The sequence below is a fragment of the Talpa occidentalis genome, unplaced genomic scaffold, assembly GCF_014898055.3.
Source record: "Talpa occidentalis isolate TD23 unplaced genomic scaffold, MPIMG_talOcc4v2.1 talOcc4.2, whole genome shotgun sequence".
NCBI lineage: Eukaryota > Metazoa > Chordata > Mammalia > Eulipotyphla > Talpidae > Talpa > Talpa occidentalis.
In genome coordinates, this window is record NW_023602073.1 from 20,007,236 (window position 1) to 20,027,735 (window position 20,500).

Sequence of the window (20,500 nt, forward strand, 5' to 3'; positions counted from 1 at the left end):
TCAGCAGTGTACTTCATCGGTCTGCCTGTTCGGTTCCCTGCTCTAGCTCTGGTGAATTCTCTCACCCTCCTGCGCTTCTGACTGTGCTTGTATAAATGAATAAATCTTAAAAAAAAATTAAAAAAAAAGTACTTACACTTTTTTCAAAATGAGGAAATTTATTAGACATTCTAATATTATCTAGTTAAAATTAAATTATTGACTTTTTATTCAATTAATAGAACAAAATTAAGTCTTTTTGATATTCTCGAATGTAACACATATTATAATATTTTTCAAATATTTGGTCCTTAAAAACAAATAAGTTGAAATTCAGGTAACTAAGTATGATCATTAAATCAACTCAACAGGAAAACATTCTGCAAGAACAGTAAATATAATTGCAGGTTTTGATCCCAGGGTATTTACTAAAAACACCAAATACCCACTGCACCCAAACTCTGCTTATGCCAAAAAGATTTCATAGTCTATGCTCCAGAGGCCCAAGAAGGATTGAAAAGTACTTATTTCTTCTCCACAGTTCAGGTTTTTCTGAATGTGACTAACTTGCTGAGATTAGGACTGTGAGCTAAGTGTCAGCAGCTCACACTGACAGCTTCTCCTTCTGTTGAGGGAAGATGTTCTTGAATGTGCTCTGGTGAGTTTCCTTAGGTTTTTTGAAAACATAGATTACAATAAATATTGAAAAGCCCATGTATTACTTATTTTGAGTGGGTCAGAGAAACTGCCACTAACATTCAGTCTGTAAGAGATGAAATATGTATGATCTAAGATTATTTTAATGGAAATTAGGAATCTGGGAGAGAGTATTGTAAACTCCTTCCATTTCAGAATCATTTTATGGAGGGCAGTTCCCTCCTCCCTAGAAATGGTTTTCTACATGTTACTACAATGGAAGTAATTCAGTGTGAATGTTCCTTTATTCATATTAAATATTAACTCTTGTACTGGTGACTTAGAAGTGAGATATTTTTCCATATCAGCAATAACAGGTAACTTGTTGAGACATAATAGGAAAACTTATAATTTGAAAATGGATCAAATATTTTTTTGAGCATGGGGTAGGTACATTTCCTATCCTCACAGAATAAAGAGCAAAAGAAACATAAAGATTGAAAGAACATAAGGTCCTCTCTGGTGGTGCAAGGGGTTAAGTCTCAGCACTATGAAGCTTTTGCAGCCACTGCAGCATGAGTTCGATCCCGACCAGGGAGCTGACCCACATGGTGCAGCAGACCTCTCCTGTCTCATCCGCTGCTCCCCTCAGCACTGTATTTCAGTCAATCTGCCTGTTCTGCTTCCCACTCTGTCTCTGGTGGATACTCTTATCCCTCCTCCTCCCCCTACCTCTGGCCTGTACCCCAGCTCTTGTATGCATAAATAAATAAAATAAATTTAAAAAAATGATTGAAACATCATAATAAGAGATATGCTTCTTGTCACAGCCAATCATCCAGCCTTCTTATTCATTCTAATTCATAGGGAAATATCTGAGTTAAAGAAAATTCTGTAATAGACTTGTGAATGACCACATTTTTAGAAGACTAAGAAAAGTCCTGACCAAAAAAAAAAAAAAAAAAAACTGGTAAAAATTATTAAATTTATGTTAATACATTTAGAAAAGGTTTTTGTTATGATTTAGAAACATTAGACAAATCTAAATATTAGACTTTGAAAACATCAATATTCACTTAGAATTGTGGTGAACATGTTGGATTTTGAAAACCCTCTTTATTATAGCACAATGAATAATTTAGAGACAATGAAACATTGGGTGGTCGGAAAAGTCATGCTGCATTTTTGCATAGACAAAATTTAATTCTGACAACCCAGTAAAATTAAAGATGTAAAACCAATGTAGAATTCTGATGGACAATGAATGAATGAATTTCACAGAAGAAAAAAATGTGGTTATCATTATGTTCATAAAATGATACTCATAAAAAAGACAAAAATTTCTGAAATAACATATCAGAACCAGCTTAAGACATACTTAAGTATTTTTTTATTTCCCGCTTTCATACTTTATCTCACAGACAGCTAATACATCAGTATATTAAGTAAGTCTTAGATGATTATTAATAACCCATAATGGGACAAATTTGTTCTTATACACGCACACATTAATACACACACAGTTGGGTCAATATGCATGAATTATTTTTTAAGAGAGAGAAAAGATATATAAGATTTAAAGATGAAAACAAATTCTGCATTTAATTCCACTTTATGCTACTGTACTAATTATCATCAAGAGTAAAATTAAAGGAAGACCAACCAAAATTCTTTTGGGTAAATCAAGCACTATTTTCATGCATATGGGATGGAGACTTTTTATTGGGTTCCTATAGTGAATAGAAAATAGGCAACATAGTTTTAATAGCTAACCAATAATTTTTGGTACCAAATTTATATTTCATAGTTGTTTTACATTTTATTTATAAGAACAAGAATAAATGTTATTTTAATATGTATATTAATTTTTTATATAAAATATGACAACTTCTGATAAGGATGTGAAGAAAAGGGAACCCTCCAACACTGTTGGTGGGAATTCAGACTCTTTCAGGCCTGATGGTGTGGAAGAGCCTCAAAAATGCCAATTTTACATTAGTTTTACATCTTTAATTCTACTGGGTTGTCAGAAAAGTCATGACATATTTTTTCTTTTTTTTTTTTTAAGATTTATTTATATATGCATACAAGAGCTGGGGCACAGGGCAGCAATCTGGGAGGTGAGAGGATTCACCAGAGACAGAGTGGGGAGGAGAACAGGCAGACGGCCTGAAATACACTGCTGAGGGGAGCAGTGGGCAAGACAGGAGAGGTCTGCTTCACCATATGTGTTGCTCCCTGGTGGGCTGGGGATTGAACTCATGCTGCAAAGGCTTTGGATTGCTTCATAGTGTGGTGCTTAACCCCTTATGCCACCAGGGAGGCCCACGTATTTTTTCTATACAAAAATGCAATGTGACTTTTCCAACCACCCAATGTTTCATTGTCTCATTAAACATGAATCTGCCAATAGACCCAGCAATTCCACTCCTAGGCATCTATTCAAAAAAATCAAAACCACTAAATTTGAAAGGAATCTTGCATGCCCATGTTCATTTCAGCATTTTTCACTATAGCTAAAGTATGTAAACAAACTAAGTAGCCCACAACAGATGAGTGAATCAAGAAGATGTTGTATATATACACAATGGAATACTACTCAGCAATCAAAAAGATAAACTCATGCCATTTACAGCAACATGGATGAAGCTTGAAAGGACAATGCTAAATGAAAAAAAGTTAGAAGGAAAAAGATAAATAATGGATGTGTCACTGCTATGAGGAATATAAAGTAACAAAGTTATAGACAAAGACAAGCTAAAAAACTAACTCTTGATATATGACTATAGAACTGAAGTACCAAGGGTGAGAAAGTTGGGAGAAGGGAAAGACCAAAGAAAGAAGGAAGCACGATGGTCTGTGGTAATAGAATATAGGTGAGTTGGTGGTGGGGACACCATGGTGGTAATACCTGATGGAGTACTCTAATATTACCTTAGTGAAAAATAAATAAATAAATATAAAAAATACAGGGGGGAGGGTTTGTCTTTTTCCTTTGGGATTTGTATAGTTCAAATGAATTTTTATGATGTGTGATGTCATTGATAATGCCAATTTAAATGCCATAATTATTGTATAAGAACTATCAAAATGGTGTATCATAATTTCAATTTATTTATGGAAAATACATGTTTAATTAGAAGAAAAAACATGAGGAATTTTTCCTTTCATTTAGAAAATAGAATTATAAAATTGCAATGATAAGTCCATTACAATTGGATGGTATATGAAGATAGAATGATTAATTAAAAAGATTAGTAGCAATGGCACATTTATAAAAATGAGAGTACGGATTGCATAAAAAACTTTAAATATAGGGCCTGCCCTGGTGGTGCAGCAGTTGAGCGCTGGGCTGCAGAGCTGCCCACAGCCTCTGCAGCGCTGGTTCGATCCCCAGCAACTGGTGAGGGTCCCGCATAGGGCGCAGACCTCTCCTGCTGCCCACAGCTCCCTCCAGCAGTGTATTTCATCTGTCTGCCTGTTCTGTTCCCCGCTCTCGCTCGGGTGAATTCTCTCACCCTCCTGCGTTTCTGACTGTATTCAATGCTTGTATAAATAAATAAATCTTTAAAAATATAAATATAAATATAAATCAGATATTGATATACCTACCTTAATAACAAGATTATACATTAAAATATATTTTATCAAGATAATTTTATATATATATCCATTTTCCTTTCTTTTGATGAAAGGGGAAATAATCAAATTTACAATGACTGAGTGTAAATCATTTAAAATTTCCCAACATGATTATTAGGTTAGGGACCTCCTTTCACATTTATGATGAAGTGGTGATTTCTTCAAATAACTGCAAACTAATTAATTACATTAAGGCCAAGGTGGATTAGGTGGTTAAATTTTCTTTCAAAGGATCTGATTATGTCTTGCAGCCAACATTACTGAAAACTAAGAAGAAATATGGCTAATTTCACCATAAATGGATTTCTTCTAATGGGATTTTCCACCAAGCCTGAGATAGAAATCTTACTTGCTTCTCTGTTCTTGGTCTTATACATGGTGGCTTTAACTGGCAATATCCTCATTATTGCCACAACTTCCGTGGACAATAGTCTCAAGTCACCCATGTATTTCTTCCTGAAACATCTCTCATTTTTGGATCTGTGCTACATTTCTGTGACTGTGCCAAGGTCCATTTACAACACTTTCATGCAGAGTGGCTACATTTCCCTGTGGGAATGCATAGTGCAATGTTTTGCTTTCATTCTTTGTGCTGGTGCTGAGCTGTTCATGCTGACAGTGATGTCTTATGATCGCTACGTGGCCATATGTCTTCCACTGCGCTATGAAATCATTATGGATGTCAGCACTTGTGTACAAGGAGTGCTAGGTGTCTGGATCAGTGGGATCATTTCTGGAGTCATGCACACAGCTGCCACTTTCTCTATCCACTTCTGTGGTTCCCAGATTCACCAATTCTTCTGTGACGTCCCCCAGCTCCTGAAACTCTCTTGTTCTAATGAGTATATCAGTGATATTGGAGTCACTGCCTTCTTGTCTCTTATGTCCTTTCTTTGCATCGCCTTTATTGGACTGTCCTACACACAGATATTCTCTACTGTGCTGAGGATGCCATCTGCTGAGGGCAGAGCTAAGGCCTTTTCCACTTGCCTTCCCCACCTTGCAGTCGTTATTTTATTCATTTCAACCAGTGCCTTTGAATTTATAAAGCCACCTTCAGACTCTCCAAGTGTTCTGGACATTTTGCTCACTATTATGTACACAGTTGTGCCCCCAACACTCAACCCAATGATCTATAGTCTGAGAAATAAAGCCATAAAGGCAGCTTTAGGAAAGGTTTTCCAAAGAGGAAATACTCACCGTTTTTGCTGATGCACTTCTATAAATTCTTGTTGTGAGAGAATTTCAAAATATCTTGGGAAAACTGTTGACTTAATTAAATTGAGACAAGCAAAAATTAAGTGAGTTTATAAAAGAATAAAGACTGAAGACAAATCCAAGAATAACCTCCAGATAATTCTGAAAATCTGCTCAAAGTTTGAGCTTCTCAATGAGGGTTATACACAATATTCAATGAAAACATGTCAACAGTACAGGTAGGTATCTTGTTAATGTATGTATCAATAGCTGATGTTGGTTGTGCACTGAGAAAGACAAGGGTACACATTTGTGTCCCCAACACTCAATCCAGTGATATATAGGCTGAGAAATCACGTCCTAAAGGCAGCGCCAAAATAGGTTTTCTACAGGGAAAAACAACAACAACCTATATTTTTTGTTGAGGCATACTTTTTAAATATGGTTGGGAGACAAGTTGAAATTATATTGATAAAACTCATAGTTAAGTGAATTGAGACAAGTGAAAATTAATTGAGTTTATGAAAGAATGAAGATTGAGAACTGAAGCCTGGAATTACCTCCAGAGAGTACTGGAAATCTGCCTGAACTTGTGTCTTCTGCAGAAGATTTTATATAATTTGCAAGAAAAACATTTTATGATCTGGTCAGGAGTCTGTATCCTGTATCTAGCCCTCATTGTCTATGCGTTGAGGGAAACAGGGAAGGTTGTTAAGATTTTCCCTTTAAACCTTCATCTCCTGGGAACTGGGTGTTTTAGCTTTGCCATAAACATGAGATCATGTTTCTTTGAAGTTACTGATTTGTCCAGAGGAAGCAATTTCTAAAATGCTTTTTCACAGAAAGTGTTTCTTCCTGGGCACAGATATTCAGTGCCAAGTCCAGTTGCCTCTTTTTTTTTTTTAAAGATTTATCTTTATTTATTTATACAAGCACTGGGTACAGTTAGAAGCGCGGGAGGGCGAGAGAATTCACCAGAGCCAGAGCGGGGAGCAGAGCAGGCAGAAGGACCGAAGTACACTGCTGAGGGGAGCAGTGGGCGGCAGGAGAGGTCTGCGCGCCATGTGGGACCCTCCTCCGGTGGCCGGGGAGCAGCCGGGATCGAACCGGTGTTGCAGAGGCTGCGGGCAGCTTCACAATCCAGCACTCAACCGCTGCGCCACCGGGGAGGCCCTCCAGTTGCCTCTTAATTATTAATTTGTGATCCTTGGGTGGGACCAGGGAGAAGGATATACACTATATTGTCAGCTTTGGTTAACCAAACCAACCAAAAAGTTAAAAATGTTAAAGAAATGAACATAAGGAGAGTTCTCATATCAGAAAGTTTTCATAGTATGTGCTATTTGAGTAATAAAAATGTTCATATTGTAACTCTATAATCATTACTCCTTCAAATGCAGTAGATTAAAATCTCATACCACAGTGTGAAAAATTGCCATGGTTTTAAAGATTTAGCATAATTGGGCCTCCCCTGGTGGTGCAGCGGTTGAGCTCTGGGCTGCAAGGCTGCCCGCAGCCTCTGCAGCACTGGTTCATTCCCTGGCTGCTGGTGAGGGTCCCACCAAAAAAAAAAAAAAAAAAAAAAAAAAAAAGTAAAAAAAAAGGTAAAGATTTAGCACAATTCCTTCAGCAATCATGTGTGTCAGGATGATGGTAAACAGTAAATATGAGGTTCATTCCTCATTTTCCTGAAGTTAAACTGGAGTTGGGCTACCACATGGTCTCCTGACTCTCAGCACCCCCTGGCCACATGGTGCTCATCTAAGGCTCCATGAACCTACAGGCCTCCTTGAGCAATATGCTGAGGTCATTCTCCAAAAACCTCATTATGCCATTTCTTTGTGTCTATTTGCAATGGATTAATTGCCACTCAATAACAGAATTGCCACTTAAATAACACAATAATCTGTGAATGCCTCAAGATACATGTTTGTAAATTTTAAAAGGACACAAAGAAGAAATAAAATATTATTAAAAGAATATTATGCTAACAGAAAGAATATATATATATTTGAAATACAGGTAAAAAGTACATATATTAGTATAATGTGTAATGATCTGAATTAAAAATAATCAATGGATGGATTTGTTAGCACATAATTCAAGGAAAGACAGAAACAGTGAACTACTCTATTTTCAAATAAAAAATTAAAAAAAAATATGCACCAAATGAGCAAATGAAGCAGTAATAATACATCACGAGAAAGAGACTGAGGGCCTCCCAGGTGGCGCAGCGGTTGAGCCTCTGCAGCAGTGGTTCGATCCCTGGCTGCCACGAGGGTCCCATATTGCGGGCAGACCTCTCCTGCCAGGCCCTCTTATCTCCTCAGCAGAGTATTTAATCGGTCTGCCTGTTCTGCTCCCTGTTCTGGCTCTGGTGAATTATCTCACCCTCCCATGCTTCTGATTATATCCAGTGCTTGTATAAATAAATAAATCTTAAAAAAAGAAAGAAAGAAAGAGACTGAGTCATAAATAGTAGAAGAATCTAACACTGACTTATACAATTTCCCGAGCATTATTTGATGTTTTTCTATGCTTTGAAAGCATGGACAAGAGAAAATATTTGAAAGAATATTTTTTTCTGATTGTTCCCCAGAATTTATGTAGATATAAACCTTTAGGGTTGAGAAATAAATATTGACAAAATACATGCAAAATGAATTTACAAGTACATTGTGTGTTGAAACTCTAAAATGAGAAAAATTTTTATTAAGTGCAGTTCAGTTTTATTGTTTCATCCTTTGCTTTCAATAGTTAATTTTAAATTTTGTTTTGCATAAAATTGTTTTTTGCATAAGGTAGAAGTTCATTTTATTCAAAGTACTAATCAACAGATTCAGTATCTTTATTTATTTATTTTAAAGATATTTATTTATTTATTTATTTATGAATACAAGAGCTGGGGTATAGGCCAGAGATGCGGGGACTGATAGGATTCACCAGAGACAGAGTGGAGAACAGAACAGGCAGATTGACCTAAATACACTGCTGAGGGGAGCAGCAGGTAAGTCAGGAGAGGTGTGCTGCACCATGTGGGTTGCTCCCTGGCTGGCCAGGGATTCAACTTGTGCTGCAGAGTCTGCAGATTGCTTCATAGTGCGGTGCTTAACCCCTTGTGCCACCAGGGAGGCCCAGATTCAGTATCTTTAACTGAGAATTATTTTCCCAAATAATTTCAATACCATTAATTGAGAAATATTGTTTGGTGACAAATCTCACCTGTGTTAAGTCAATGATGATGATACAGGTGTGTTAGTTACTAATCTGTTCAATTGATGTGTGTGTTCATTGTTATAATACAAAAGTGAATTACTGTAGTTTCACAACACTTTATTATATTATAGACTCTGTGTTTTCCAACTCCATCTTTCTAGGCTTTCCAGATTTTCCAGGCTTCTCTATGTTATTTGTACATTGATAGAAGTCTTAGATTTGGTTTTCCAATTCCAAAGCATACCTTCTGATATTTTCATTGGAATTACATTCAATCTATAGATATCTTCCAATCATGACCAGGATACATTTTGCATTTATTTAAGTGTTTAAAATTTGTCTCCTCCATGATAATTTTTAGTGAATGACTTGGCATATCTTTTTCCCCCTTATATACACAATGCCATTTTTTTTAATGGAAACAACATTGCATTTTAATATTAGGTAAGTTCAGGTATACATCATCAAAGATCATTTTTGTGTCTATATTACATTAAGTTCACTTCTAAAACTCAGATTCCTCCTTCTCCATACAATTGACACATTACCTGATCTACCAATTCCTCTTCCCCCTTCCCTTCTGGTGACCACTAATTATTCCCAAACTTTGTTTTTATATTATTTAGTTCATCTGTTTAGCTTTCTGTATACCACATATAGTAAAATGATACTGTATTAGTCTTTTCTCCTGTGCTACTTCACTAAGCATAACATCCTCAGGGCCATCCATGCTGTGGCAAATGGCAGGATTCCACCATGGAACAATGAGTGAGTATTCCTTTGTGTATATATACAGTTTTTAGGTAATTATCTGTCCCTGGACACTTAGGTTGCTTCTAGCTGCTAGCTATTGTTTATAATACTGCAATAGACATTGTGGAAAATATATGTATAAAATTTAGTTGTTTTGTATTTTTATGTATATACCCTGAAAAGGAATGACTAGAATGTCTTTCATTAATTATTTTTTTTTTCATTATCAAAGTAATCATGACTTGCAGGAGTGAACATGACTTAGGGGGATAGGCTCACACCTCCTCTGACATAGGTTATCATCCCACACCCACCATCAAAGCACCCATAGTGTTTTACCCTATACCTTTCTTCTTCTTGTCTCTACCTTCCATCTCCTTTAGTAGCCTCAATTCTGCAGTCATATTTCTAGTGTGCATATCGGTTTAGTTTTGACTTTTTTTGTTCTCTATTATCCATATATTAGTGAATTCATCTATTGTCTTTCTCCCTCTGACAATTTACTTAGCATAATTCCCTCCAGTTCCATCCATGTTGTCTCAAATTAAAGAATTCATACTCTTTATAGCTGAATAGTATTCCATTGTATATAAAGATAACATCAGCTTAAAACACTGCTCTGTTATTTCCATACTGCACTGCAATTAACATAGGGGTGTATATATTCCTTCAAATTAGTGATTTTTTTTCATCCCTGAGGAAATACTTAGGAGTGGAATTGCTGGATCCTATGGTAGATCTGTATTTAATATTTGAGAAACCTGCACTTTGTTACATGAGGACCAGACCAGTCTATATCCTCAAAAAAAGTGTGCAAAGATTTCTTTTTCTATATATCCTCACAAATATTTGTTGTGTCTTTTTTTGAATGTTGGCCATTCTATAAGAGTGAAGTTGTATCTCATAGTTATGATTTACAATTCCCTGATGATAAGTGATGCTGATCATTTTTTATGTGCCTTTCGGTCATCTATTGATATATGTCTCCTTTGAGAAGTGTCTAGCTCGTCTGCCCATTTTTGATTGGGTAATTTGTTTTTCTTTCATTGAATTTTATAGTTCTTTGGAGATCTTGTATATTAGCTTCTTGTCAGATATATGTGTCTTGGTTTTCATGAAGCAAAGAAGATAGACATATACCAAGAAAAAAGGTCAGGAATCAACTCTGAAGATGGCATTAAGGTCTTTACATATTAATGAAAATTTAAAATGTAAATAAATAAAATTTTATCAAAATACAACTCTATATTGACACTCTATATAAAAAGATCTGTTACTAAATAGATTAAAAATAAGACTCAGCACAAAGGGAACAACTTCTGGTTAAGATGACCAAGTTGTGGAGTTAATTAACAGCGCGGTACTTATGGTTAATAATATCTTACTGCATATTGAAAGCTGGTTAATAGTAAAAACAAATATTCCCATGACAAAAAATATGGGAGTTTGTGACTAGACAGATGTGTTAAGTAATACAACAGTGATTATCATTTTATATTATTTAAATTTAAATTATGTATCAAATAAATAAAATTGCATAACTAAAACTTATACAATATGTCAATTAGATGTGATATATGTCAATAAATTTTGAATAAAAACCAGACCCAACTATTTGCTGCATACAAGGCACTTTCTTCAGTTTCAGGGACTCTCATAGTGCAAAGCAAAAAGAATGGAAAATGATATTCTATGAAAATGGAAATCAAAAGACAACATGGATAATGATACTTGTATCATATAAAAGAGACATTAAGTAAAATTTTTAAGAAGAGACAAAAACCTTTTAACATAATGATGAGAAAAACAACCCCATTAGAAGAAAATTAAAAAAAAAAACACATTTGTGGATGAACAAAATTAGAGAGCCTATTGAAGAAAATGAGACTGGTAGAGGGGACATTACAACTGATGCTACCAATTCACTGGATCATAAGAAACTATAATACTAAGAACTTTGATATGGCAACAAATTTAATAACCTTGTGGATCCGGACCCATTCCAAGACACTTACAAAGCAGCAAGACTAAATTATGAGGACATAGAAAATCTACCAGACCAGTATGGAGATGTTTCACATCATCAGAAATTTATAGATATTATTCTCATTAAATAACAGAAAAATAATTCTGGAAATTCAGGAACATAAATCCAAGTACTGAATGGATGATTTAAATTACACCTTTGTATGCTATTCTTAGTTCACAAATGTAAAACTGATAATTAGCTGACGTGTTAAAATGAAAGTTTACATAGAAACCATTGAATTCTATTTTGTGGCATTAAAAGATTGAAAAACTCACATTTGTGAAATGTTAATGGGATGAAGGCTTGTTTTGTGGTAATGGAATACATACTTATTAACTATAACAATTTGGGTTTATCCTTGAAATAATGAATTTATTTTCATAAGAGTTATTATGATTATAGTAGGCATATCATAGACCACACACCAGATTAAAAAAAATGCCTATTTTTTACTTCCTCACTCAAAGTGAAATTACATTGCCATTTAGTGGCATAAGATTAGGGAGTATTTTTTGGATTCCTTAATAGTAATCAAATGGTATTTACACTGTTTAAAAAATGGGGAAGCTTATTAGACATTATAATATTATCTTTTTAAAATTAATTAATCACTTGCTTATGTAATTAAGTAATTAAGAGTTTTTAATGGGTATTCTTGAATCCAACACATTATAATATTTTTCAATAAATTGGTACAATAAACAAAAATATGTTGAATTACAGGAAACTAGGTCTGAACATTACATCAACTCAACAAGAAGATACACTCTAGGAACAGTAAATATAATTGCAGGTTTTGGCCCCAGAGTATTTACTAAACACCAAATACCCACTGCACCCAAATTCTGCTTATGCCAAGAAAATATTTTAGCCTAACCTCCAGAGGCCAAAGAAGGATTGAAATGGACTCATTTTTTTCTCCGCACTTCAGATTTTTCTGAATATGACTGAGTTGTGAGATCAGGACTTTGAAAAAGTGTCAGCTGCTCACACTGGCAGCTTCTCCTTCTGTTGAGGGAAGATGTACTTGAATATGATCTGGTGAGTTTCCTTAGGTTTTATAAACACATAGATTATAAAAAATATTGAAAGCCCATATGTGACTTTTTTTGAATTGGTGAAATAATTACTACTGCCATTTAACTTGTAAAATGTGAAATAATATGTATGAACTATGATTAATTTCATGTTAGTTAGGAATCTGGGAGAGAACATTGTAAACTCCTTCCATTCCAGAATCATTTTATGGACAATGGTTCCCACCTCCCTAGCAATGGTTTTCTATATATATATATATATAACCATCATAGAAGTAATTCAATGTGAATGTTCCTTCCACTATGTACTGACTCTTGTACTAGTACTTATAAGATATGTGAGATGTTTTTCAAATCAGCATGAGCAGGTATATTGCTGAGACAAGGTAGGAAATACATTCAAATATTTTATAGAAAGCAAAGTGGCTATATTTTCTATCTTCACAAAATAAAGATCAAAAGAAGCTTCAGGTAAATATTGAAAGAGAAAAACAAAAGACAGATTTCTTGTCATAACCAAGCCATTCTAGCCTTCTTATCTGTTATAATCCTTAGGGAAAAATCTGAGTGAAAGTAAATTCTGGAAGGGACTATGAATGGTCAATATTTTTAGAACCTTGAGAAAAATCCTAATAACAAAAATAATTGGTAATATTATTAATTGTATCTTAATAATTTAGGAAAGACTGTCATTATGATTTAGAAATATCATATCCATTGAAACATGAGACATTGTTATAAAGCATGAATATTCACCTAAAATTGTGGTAAAGATGCTGGATTTTGAATTTCCCATTGTTATTGCACAGTAATAATTTGGACACAATGAAATATTAGAATTAAAAATGCACATCCAATGTAAAATTCTGATCAACCATGAAAGAAGAAAAAAATGTGACCATCATTGTGTCCATAAATTGATGCTCATCAAAATTGACAAAAATTTCTGAAATAATATTAAAGAACCAGGGAAAGAGTCACTGAAATCCCTTCATTATTTCTTGCTTCTTTACTTGGTATCACAGATGTATAAAGCATCCATAGTTAAGTAAGTCTTAGGTAGATATTGATAACATATAATGTGACAGGTGTTTTTACATAGTCATATACTACACACACAAAATATCCTGTTAATATGCATAATTTTTTTTTGAGAAAAAAATACAAAGTTGAAAGTTGAAAACAAAAACTGCACTTAATCCAGACATATGGCTACTCTCTACTAATTATTGGCAAACATAGATACAAATTACTAGAAAGACAAACCAAATATTTTTGGGGTAAATGCAGTGATATTTTCATGGAGATGTTTTTGCTGGGTTCCTAAGTGGAAAATAAGTATCATTCTCTCAGCCATAAAAATGGAAATTTCTGGACCATGAACCTCACCTGCCTACATGAGTAAATGTATCATTACAATCTCTAGAAAAGTCAGTGTCATCTTTAGTCTCTCTTCAATGCTGTCTAACTGAAATATTATTTGGTTTAATTTACAGTATTTTGACACTTCAGTGCAACAAACCCACACATACTTTGAAACACACAAACAAACACACATGCAAGAAGGCTGAAAGAATTCTCAAATAAATTTTACTTCTCTCATTGAGGCAAGTCTCTCCCATTAATCCAGACAATTTTCCCAATGAAATTACACAGTCTACTGCAGAAGCTATAAGCATACATCATCCTCAGCTTTTAAGTTATTCAAGTGCATCCATGCAATTCGTGCTGAAAAAATGATATAGGAAGATTATTTTCATGTCTCTGGTTTGGCTAACAACTGTATAAAGGCACACTCAAACCCTCACCATTCAGAAATTACTAATGTTGCTATGTGTTTTATTTCTTTATACTCTTTATTCTCTGCTTTTTTATGTTCTTATGTATTTATATATCTGGAGAAAATAAAGTGTTTATAATATATGTTACTTATACACCATCTGAAGGGATAAGATCCAAATCAGAAAAGATATTTCATAAAGACAATATTTTAAGAATACCTAAAGTATTATCATGAAAATATTCAATTACATTTTTAGGAATTGTCAAATTTTTGCTGCTGCACCAATTTTGAATGATATATATAATATCATTAATATATAATTAAATGCCATCTAGACATCAAATTACATGGGTTAGGTTGCAGACAGTTTCAACTATTCTTCAAAATAATTTTTTTCCAGATAATAAGTACAAATTTGATGTTACTAAGTGAATGTTCTAAGTTCATTTCTGTATTTTTACAAAGTACATGCCATATGTGCTAAAGTTCATTTTTCTTAATTTTATTGCAGTAATTTTGGTTTATAATACTACAAAAGATTCAGGGTCAGACTCACACCTCTTCAAATGTATGACACCACTTGATATCTTTCTTCATAGTTAACATCACTGGGTATTTTTGTTTAAATGCTTAATTTTTGAGTGCAAAATTTATTTTTCATAGCTATTTTACAATTTACTTGCAAAGAATGAGAACAAATGATATTTTAATATGCATACTAGTTACATTAGCTTCTCATAAAAATACAACTGCTGATAAGGCTGTGAAGAAAAGGGAACCCCCTTACACTGCTGGTGGAAAGCAGACTGAGCAGCCTGATGAAAGCAGCATGGAGGAATGTCAACATTAAACATGAATCTGGTAATTCCACTCCTGGGCATCTATCAAAAAAAGAAACACTCACTAATTGGAAAGGAAACTTGCTTTCCATGTTTATTTTAATTCCATTTACTATACTTGAACTATGGAAACAACCTAAATGGCCCAGAACAAATGAATAGATTAAGAAGATGTGGTCTATGTACACAATAGAATACTATTTAGGGACCAAAAAATAGACACTTGTTCCATTTGCAGTAATATGGATGGAACTTGAAAGAATAATGCTAAGTGAAATAAGTCACAGGGGAAAGGATAAATCATTTGGTGTCACCAATAGGTGGAATATAAAGTAAGTAATTTAATAGTCAGATAAAGACAAGCAGAAAAAGTGGTCCTTGATAATTGAACTATAAACTGAAGTACCAAACATAGATAGGGGAGAGGTTGGGGGAGGAGGATGAACAAAGAGGATAGGAAACAAAAGACTTATGGTGGTAGATGGGTGAGTTGGTGGTGGGGCATGATGATGGTGGTAATATCTGATGCAGGTGCTCCAAAATTACCTAGTTAAAAATTTAATTAATGAATGAAAAAATGCACTGTAGAAGAAGGTGTGTCTTTTTCTTTTGGGATTATTATTTTTATGAATATTTCAAAAAATTTTATGATGTGTGATGTTCATAATTATTGTATAAGTACTATCAACTTGGTGTTTGATAACAAATTTATTTGTTGAAAACAAATGTTTAGTTAGAAGAAAAACAATGAGACATCTTTTATTACATGGGAAATTAAATTATACTATGGCAACAGTAAATCTATCACAATTGGATGGTATATGAAGATAGAATGATTAATAAAAGAGATTAGTAGTTAAGACACATTTATATGAGAATGTGAACTGAAAATTCATTTTTTATAAATAAAATATTGGTGTACCATTGCCTAATAACAAGATTATACATTTAAACTATATTTTATTAACATAAATATAGACATTCATTTCCCCTTTCTTTTCATTGAAATTAGAAATAATTGTATTTATCATCTTCCTTACCCATGTTTCCACGACTATGTGTAAATCATTTAAAATTGCATGACATGATTATTAGTATAAGGAACTACTATCACATTTATGATGAAGTGGTGATTTCTTCAGATAACTTCATGCCTGATTTTGCTGAGTCCAAGGGGCTTAGGTGGTCAAGTAACGGACATTTTCTTTCAATAGATCTCAGCCTGTCTTGCAGTGAACATTACTGAAAAATGAAGAAATATGGCTAATTTCACTATGAGTGGGTTTGTTCTGATGGGATTTTCTGCCAAGCCTGAGCTGGAACTCTTCCATGCTTCTCTGTTCTTGGTTTTATACATGGTGGCAGTAATTGGCAACGTACTCATTATCACTGCAGTTTCCATGGACAACAGTCTCCATTCCCCTATGTATTTCTTTCTGAAACATCTCTCCTTTCTGGACCTGTGCTACATTTCCGTGACTGTGCCAAGGGCCATTTACACCTCTTTCATGCATAGTGGCTACATTTCCTTCGGGGAATGCGTAGTGCAGAGTTTTTCTTTCATTCTTTTTAGTGCCGCTGAGCTGTCCATGCTCACATTGATGTCTTATGATCGCTACGTGGCCATCTGCCTTCCACTGCACTACGAAATCATCATGGATGTCAACAAATGTGTTCACAGTGTCCTAGGCGTCTGGATCAGTGGGATCATAACTGGAATCATGCACTCAGCTGCTACTTTCTCCATGCACTTCTGTGGTTCCCATATCATTCACCAGTTCTTCTGTGACATCCCCCAGCTCCTGAAACTCTCTTGTTCTAGTGAGTTCATCAGTGATATTGGAGTCATTGGCTTCTTGATTGTTATGGCCTTTCTTTGCATCACCTTTATTGGACTGTCCTACACAAAGATATTCTCTACTGTGCTGAGGATGCCATCTGCTGAGGGCAGAGCTAAAGCTTTTTCCACTTGCCTTCCTCACCTCGCTGTTGTCATTTTGTTCATGTCCAGTAGTGGCTTTGAGTATCTCAGGCCACCTTCTGACTCCCCAAGTGCTCTGGACATTTTTCTCACTATTATGTACACAGTTGTACCCCCAACACTCAACCCAATGATCTACAGCCTGAGAAATAAAGCCATGAAGGCAGCTTTAAGAAAGGTTTTCCAAAGAAGAAAAGCTGATGTCTTTTGATGAGGCCCATGTATTAATTTTTGTGTGAGAGAAAAGTTCAAAATACATTGGCAAACCATAGACTTAAGTAAATACATATAAGTTAAAATGAAATGAGTTTCTGAAAAAATCAAGAGTAAGGACTCAAGGCTGGGAACAACTTCCAGGTATTTCTGGAAAATCTGGCCAAACTTTGAGACTTTCAATGAGGATTTTACACAATTTGCAAGGGTATGGGCGAGTGTTTGGTTAATGCCCTTATCTTATGTTCTCTATGCATTGAGGAAGACAGGTAAGGTTGCTCAAGTTTTTCCTATACCATTTATTGAAGAAATCCTATTAAAGGATTTCTTTTCAAGGAACTGGGAGTTTTAGCCCTGCAATAACCTGCAGTCTGTCTTTTTTGAAGTCAGTGATTTATCCATAGGGAGCTGTTTTCACCATGCTGCTTTTTTCACATAGAACATTTATCCTCACACAATTTCAGGTCCAGGCCAGCTGAATCTTAACTCTGGCTTTGTACCCCTTAGCTGGGGGCTAGGAAGGGGGACACAAATTATTAATTTAGGTTAATGGAATATAACTCAGTCAAGCAAGAATTTAAAGCTAAATACAGAAATGAGCTTAGTGAAAGTTGTCATAGTATGTGCTTTCTGAGTAACACAAATATTCACCCATGTCATTTATAAACATTATTCATGCAAACTCAGTAGATTAAAATCTCTTTCCACACAGCTGCTCTTTTCATTTGTTCTGATCCCAACAAAAGAAAAGATCTGCACTCACATAGCCCCCAAATTCTTTGAGCTGAAAATAACATCTCCAAATTGAAAGCATTGAAAGAACTTAAAGATTCCATTAAATGCAATCTTCTTTTAAATTATACTGTAAGAAGCGTCAGCAGTACACCATGGTTTGCTCAAAATTTTGGGATTTCAAAATTGAGAGTCCTGTCCTTCCAATATATTTTTTTCATTCTCCCAGAGTATTCCATATAATAGTTTATACTTTCAAGCATTTAACAGAGTTTTTGATGAACCTAGAGATATAGCTTAATTTTCTTCCAAAAATATGTCACCATGAGTCAGATAATGTTATAAACTTCAGAAGCTGTAAGGTGATTCTAGCTCAATTGTTTAGTTTCCCAAAATATAAACATTTAAATATTAGCTATTAAGTAGAATACAGCACACATTTATTTTCAAAAGTTTTAACATATATTTTCCATTTGATCTTAATAACCATCTTTGGTAATAAAAGCCAACTAAAAGTTTGGTGATTTGACTTCAGAAACCCAATTGGTTGGATATTCTTATGAAGTGAAATAATAAGGGACAATACATGACAATATGTCAAAGTTTATTTTTTTCTGTTCTATTGTTAGGCTTACAGCAGTTAGAAAATTTTTAGTGATGATTTCACTTACTACAACTGAAAATAAGTATAGGACAAAATCCTAGATGTGTTATTGATGCTCCTTTAATTCGCATTATTATGAATATCTTTTCTTATTTTTCTTTTTTTTTTTGAGATAATATTGGTCGACAGCTTTGTTTAAGTTTCAGGAACACAGCTTCACACTTGATATCATATATACCACACTGATAACACCTCCAGAGGTTTAATTATCATCCAGCATCATTGAATACACACTCTCCCCAACATAACCTGCATTCCCCTTCCCCTGCATAACCAATCTTCTGTAGTCTTGAAATAAGGGGTTTGTTTGTATGTGTTCAATGACTTTGTTTCTCTATATTCCACCTAGACTGAAATCATACAGTGTTTATCTTTCTTTCTCTGAGTTGTTTCGCTTAGCATAATCCCTTTAAGTTCCTTCCTGTTGCTGCAAATGATAGCACTTCAACTTTTAAATGTCTAAATAATATTCCTATATGTGTGTGCATATACATATATATATATATATATACATACACACATATATAATTTATCCATCATTCACTGATAGGCATTTATATTCTTATCTGGTAGCTGTGTAAATAGTGCTGGATCAACATAGAGATGCGTCTATCTTTTCAAATAGTGTGCTAATCTTCTTTGATTGAAACCAACTGTTAGATTTCTGGATCATACACAAGATCTATGTTTCATTTTTGAGGAACTTACATATTATTTTACATAGTAGTTATACCAATATAGCAGTGTACTTGAATTCCCCTTTCTCTGTCTCTTTTCCAACACCTACTCTTTCTTTTTCTTTTTTTAAAGATTTATTTTCTGTATTTATGCATACAAGAACTGGGGTGTACGTTAGAGATGGGAGGGATGAGAGGATACACCAGAGACAGAGTGGAGAGCAGAGCAGGCAGATCTACTGAAGTACACTGCTGAGGGGAGCAGTGGGTGAGTCAGGAGAGGTCTGCTGCTCCATTTGGGTTAGCTCCCTGGCTGGGGATAGAACTCATGCTGCAGTGGCTGTGGTTAGCTTCATAATGCCAAGACTTAACCCCTCGTGCCACCAGGGAGTCCCAACACCTATTCTTTCTTGTCTTCTGTGAATAACTATTCTCCCAGTTGTGAAGTGAGACATCATGTGGTTTTTTGATGTACATTTCTCACAAAATAATTGAATATCTTTTCATGAGTTTATTGGTTATAGAAGAAGAGCTTATTCAGATCATGTGGTCATTTTTGTTGTTATTGAACTGTATGAGTTAATTATTTCTTTTGGATATTAATTCCATGTGTGATATATGGTCTGTAAATATCTTCTCCCATTCAGGAGGTCACCTTTTTCTTCTGCTGATGGCTTCTTGCATTGTCCAGAAGTTCTTTAGTTTGATGTAGTCCCATTTGTTTTTGTTCCCCTTGATATTGGATTCCAGTCCCCATAGTCATCTGTAAGGCCTTTGTCAATAAATTTGTTGTTTATTTTTCCTTTATGTTTCCTTTCAGGTATGTTGTGGTTTCAATTTATGACTAAGGTTGATGTCAAAGGGTTTATATAAAGAGTTTTATCCCCATGTATTTTTGAGACTATAGGCTATACTTAAAGTTTTTAATCCATTTTGAATGCAGTTTTGTGTATGGGGTAATATCATAGTATAATTAGATTCTTTTGCAGATGGATGTTTAGTTTTACCAATACCATTTATTGAAGGCATTTTCCTCTTTTCATTTGCATGTTTTTGTCATATATTACCTAGTGATATAAGGGTGTATATATTTATGAGCTCTGGAAGTTTTTCCTTTGATTC

General features: G+C 34.5%; 1 protein-coding gene across 1 annotated transcript; it reads left to right on the forward strand.

The window, feature by feature from the left end:
- Positions 1-16,370: 16,370 nt before the first annotated feature.
- Positions 16,371-17,303, forward strand: LOC119253566 (olfactory receptor 14J1-like). Its single transcript, XM_037521071.1, has one exon. It carries the CDS (start codon positions 16,371-16,373, stop codon positions 17,301-17,303), a length of 933 nt encoding a protein of 310 aa, XP_037376968.1.
- Positions 17,304-20,500: the final 3,197 nt, after the last annotated feature.

Bases quoted from the DNA above. Each gene is read 5' to 3' on its own strand.
- LOC119253566 (XM_037521071.1), top strand. From the start codon at position 16,371: ATGGCTAATTTCACTATGAGTGGGTTTGTTCTGATGGGATTTTCTGCC.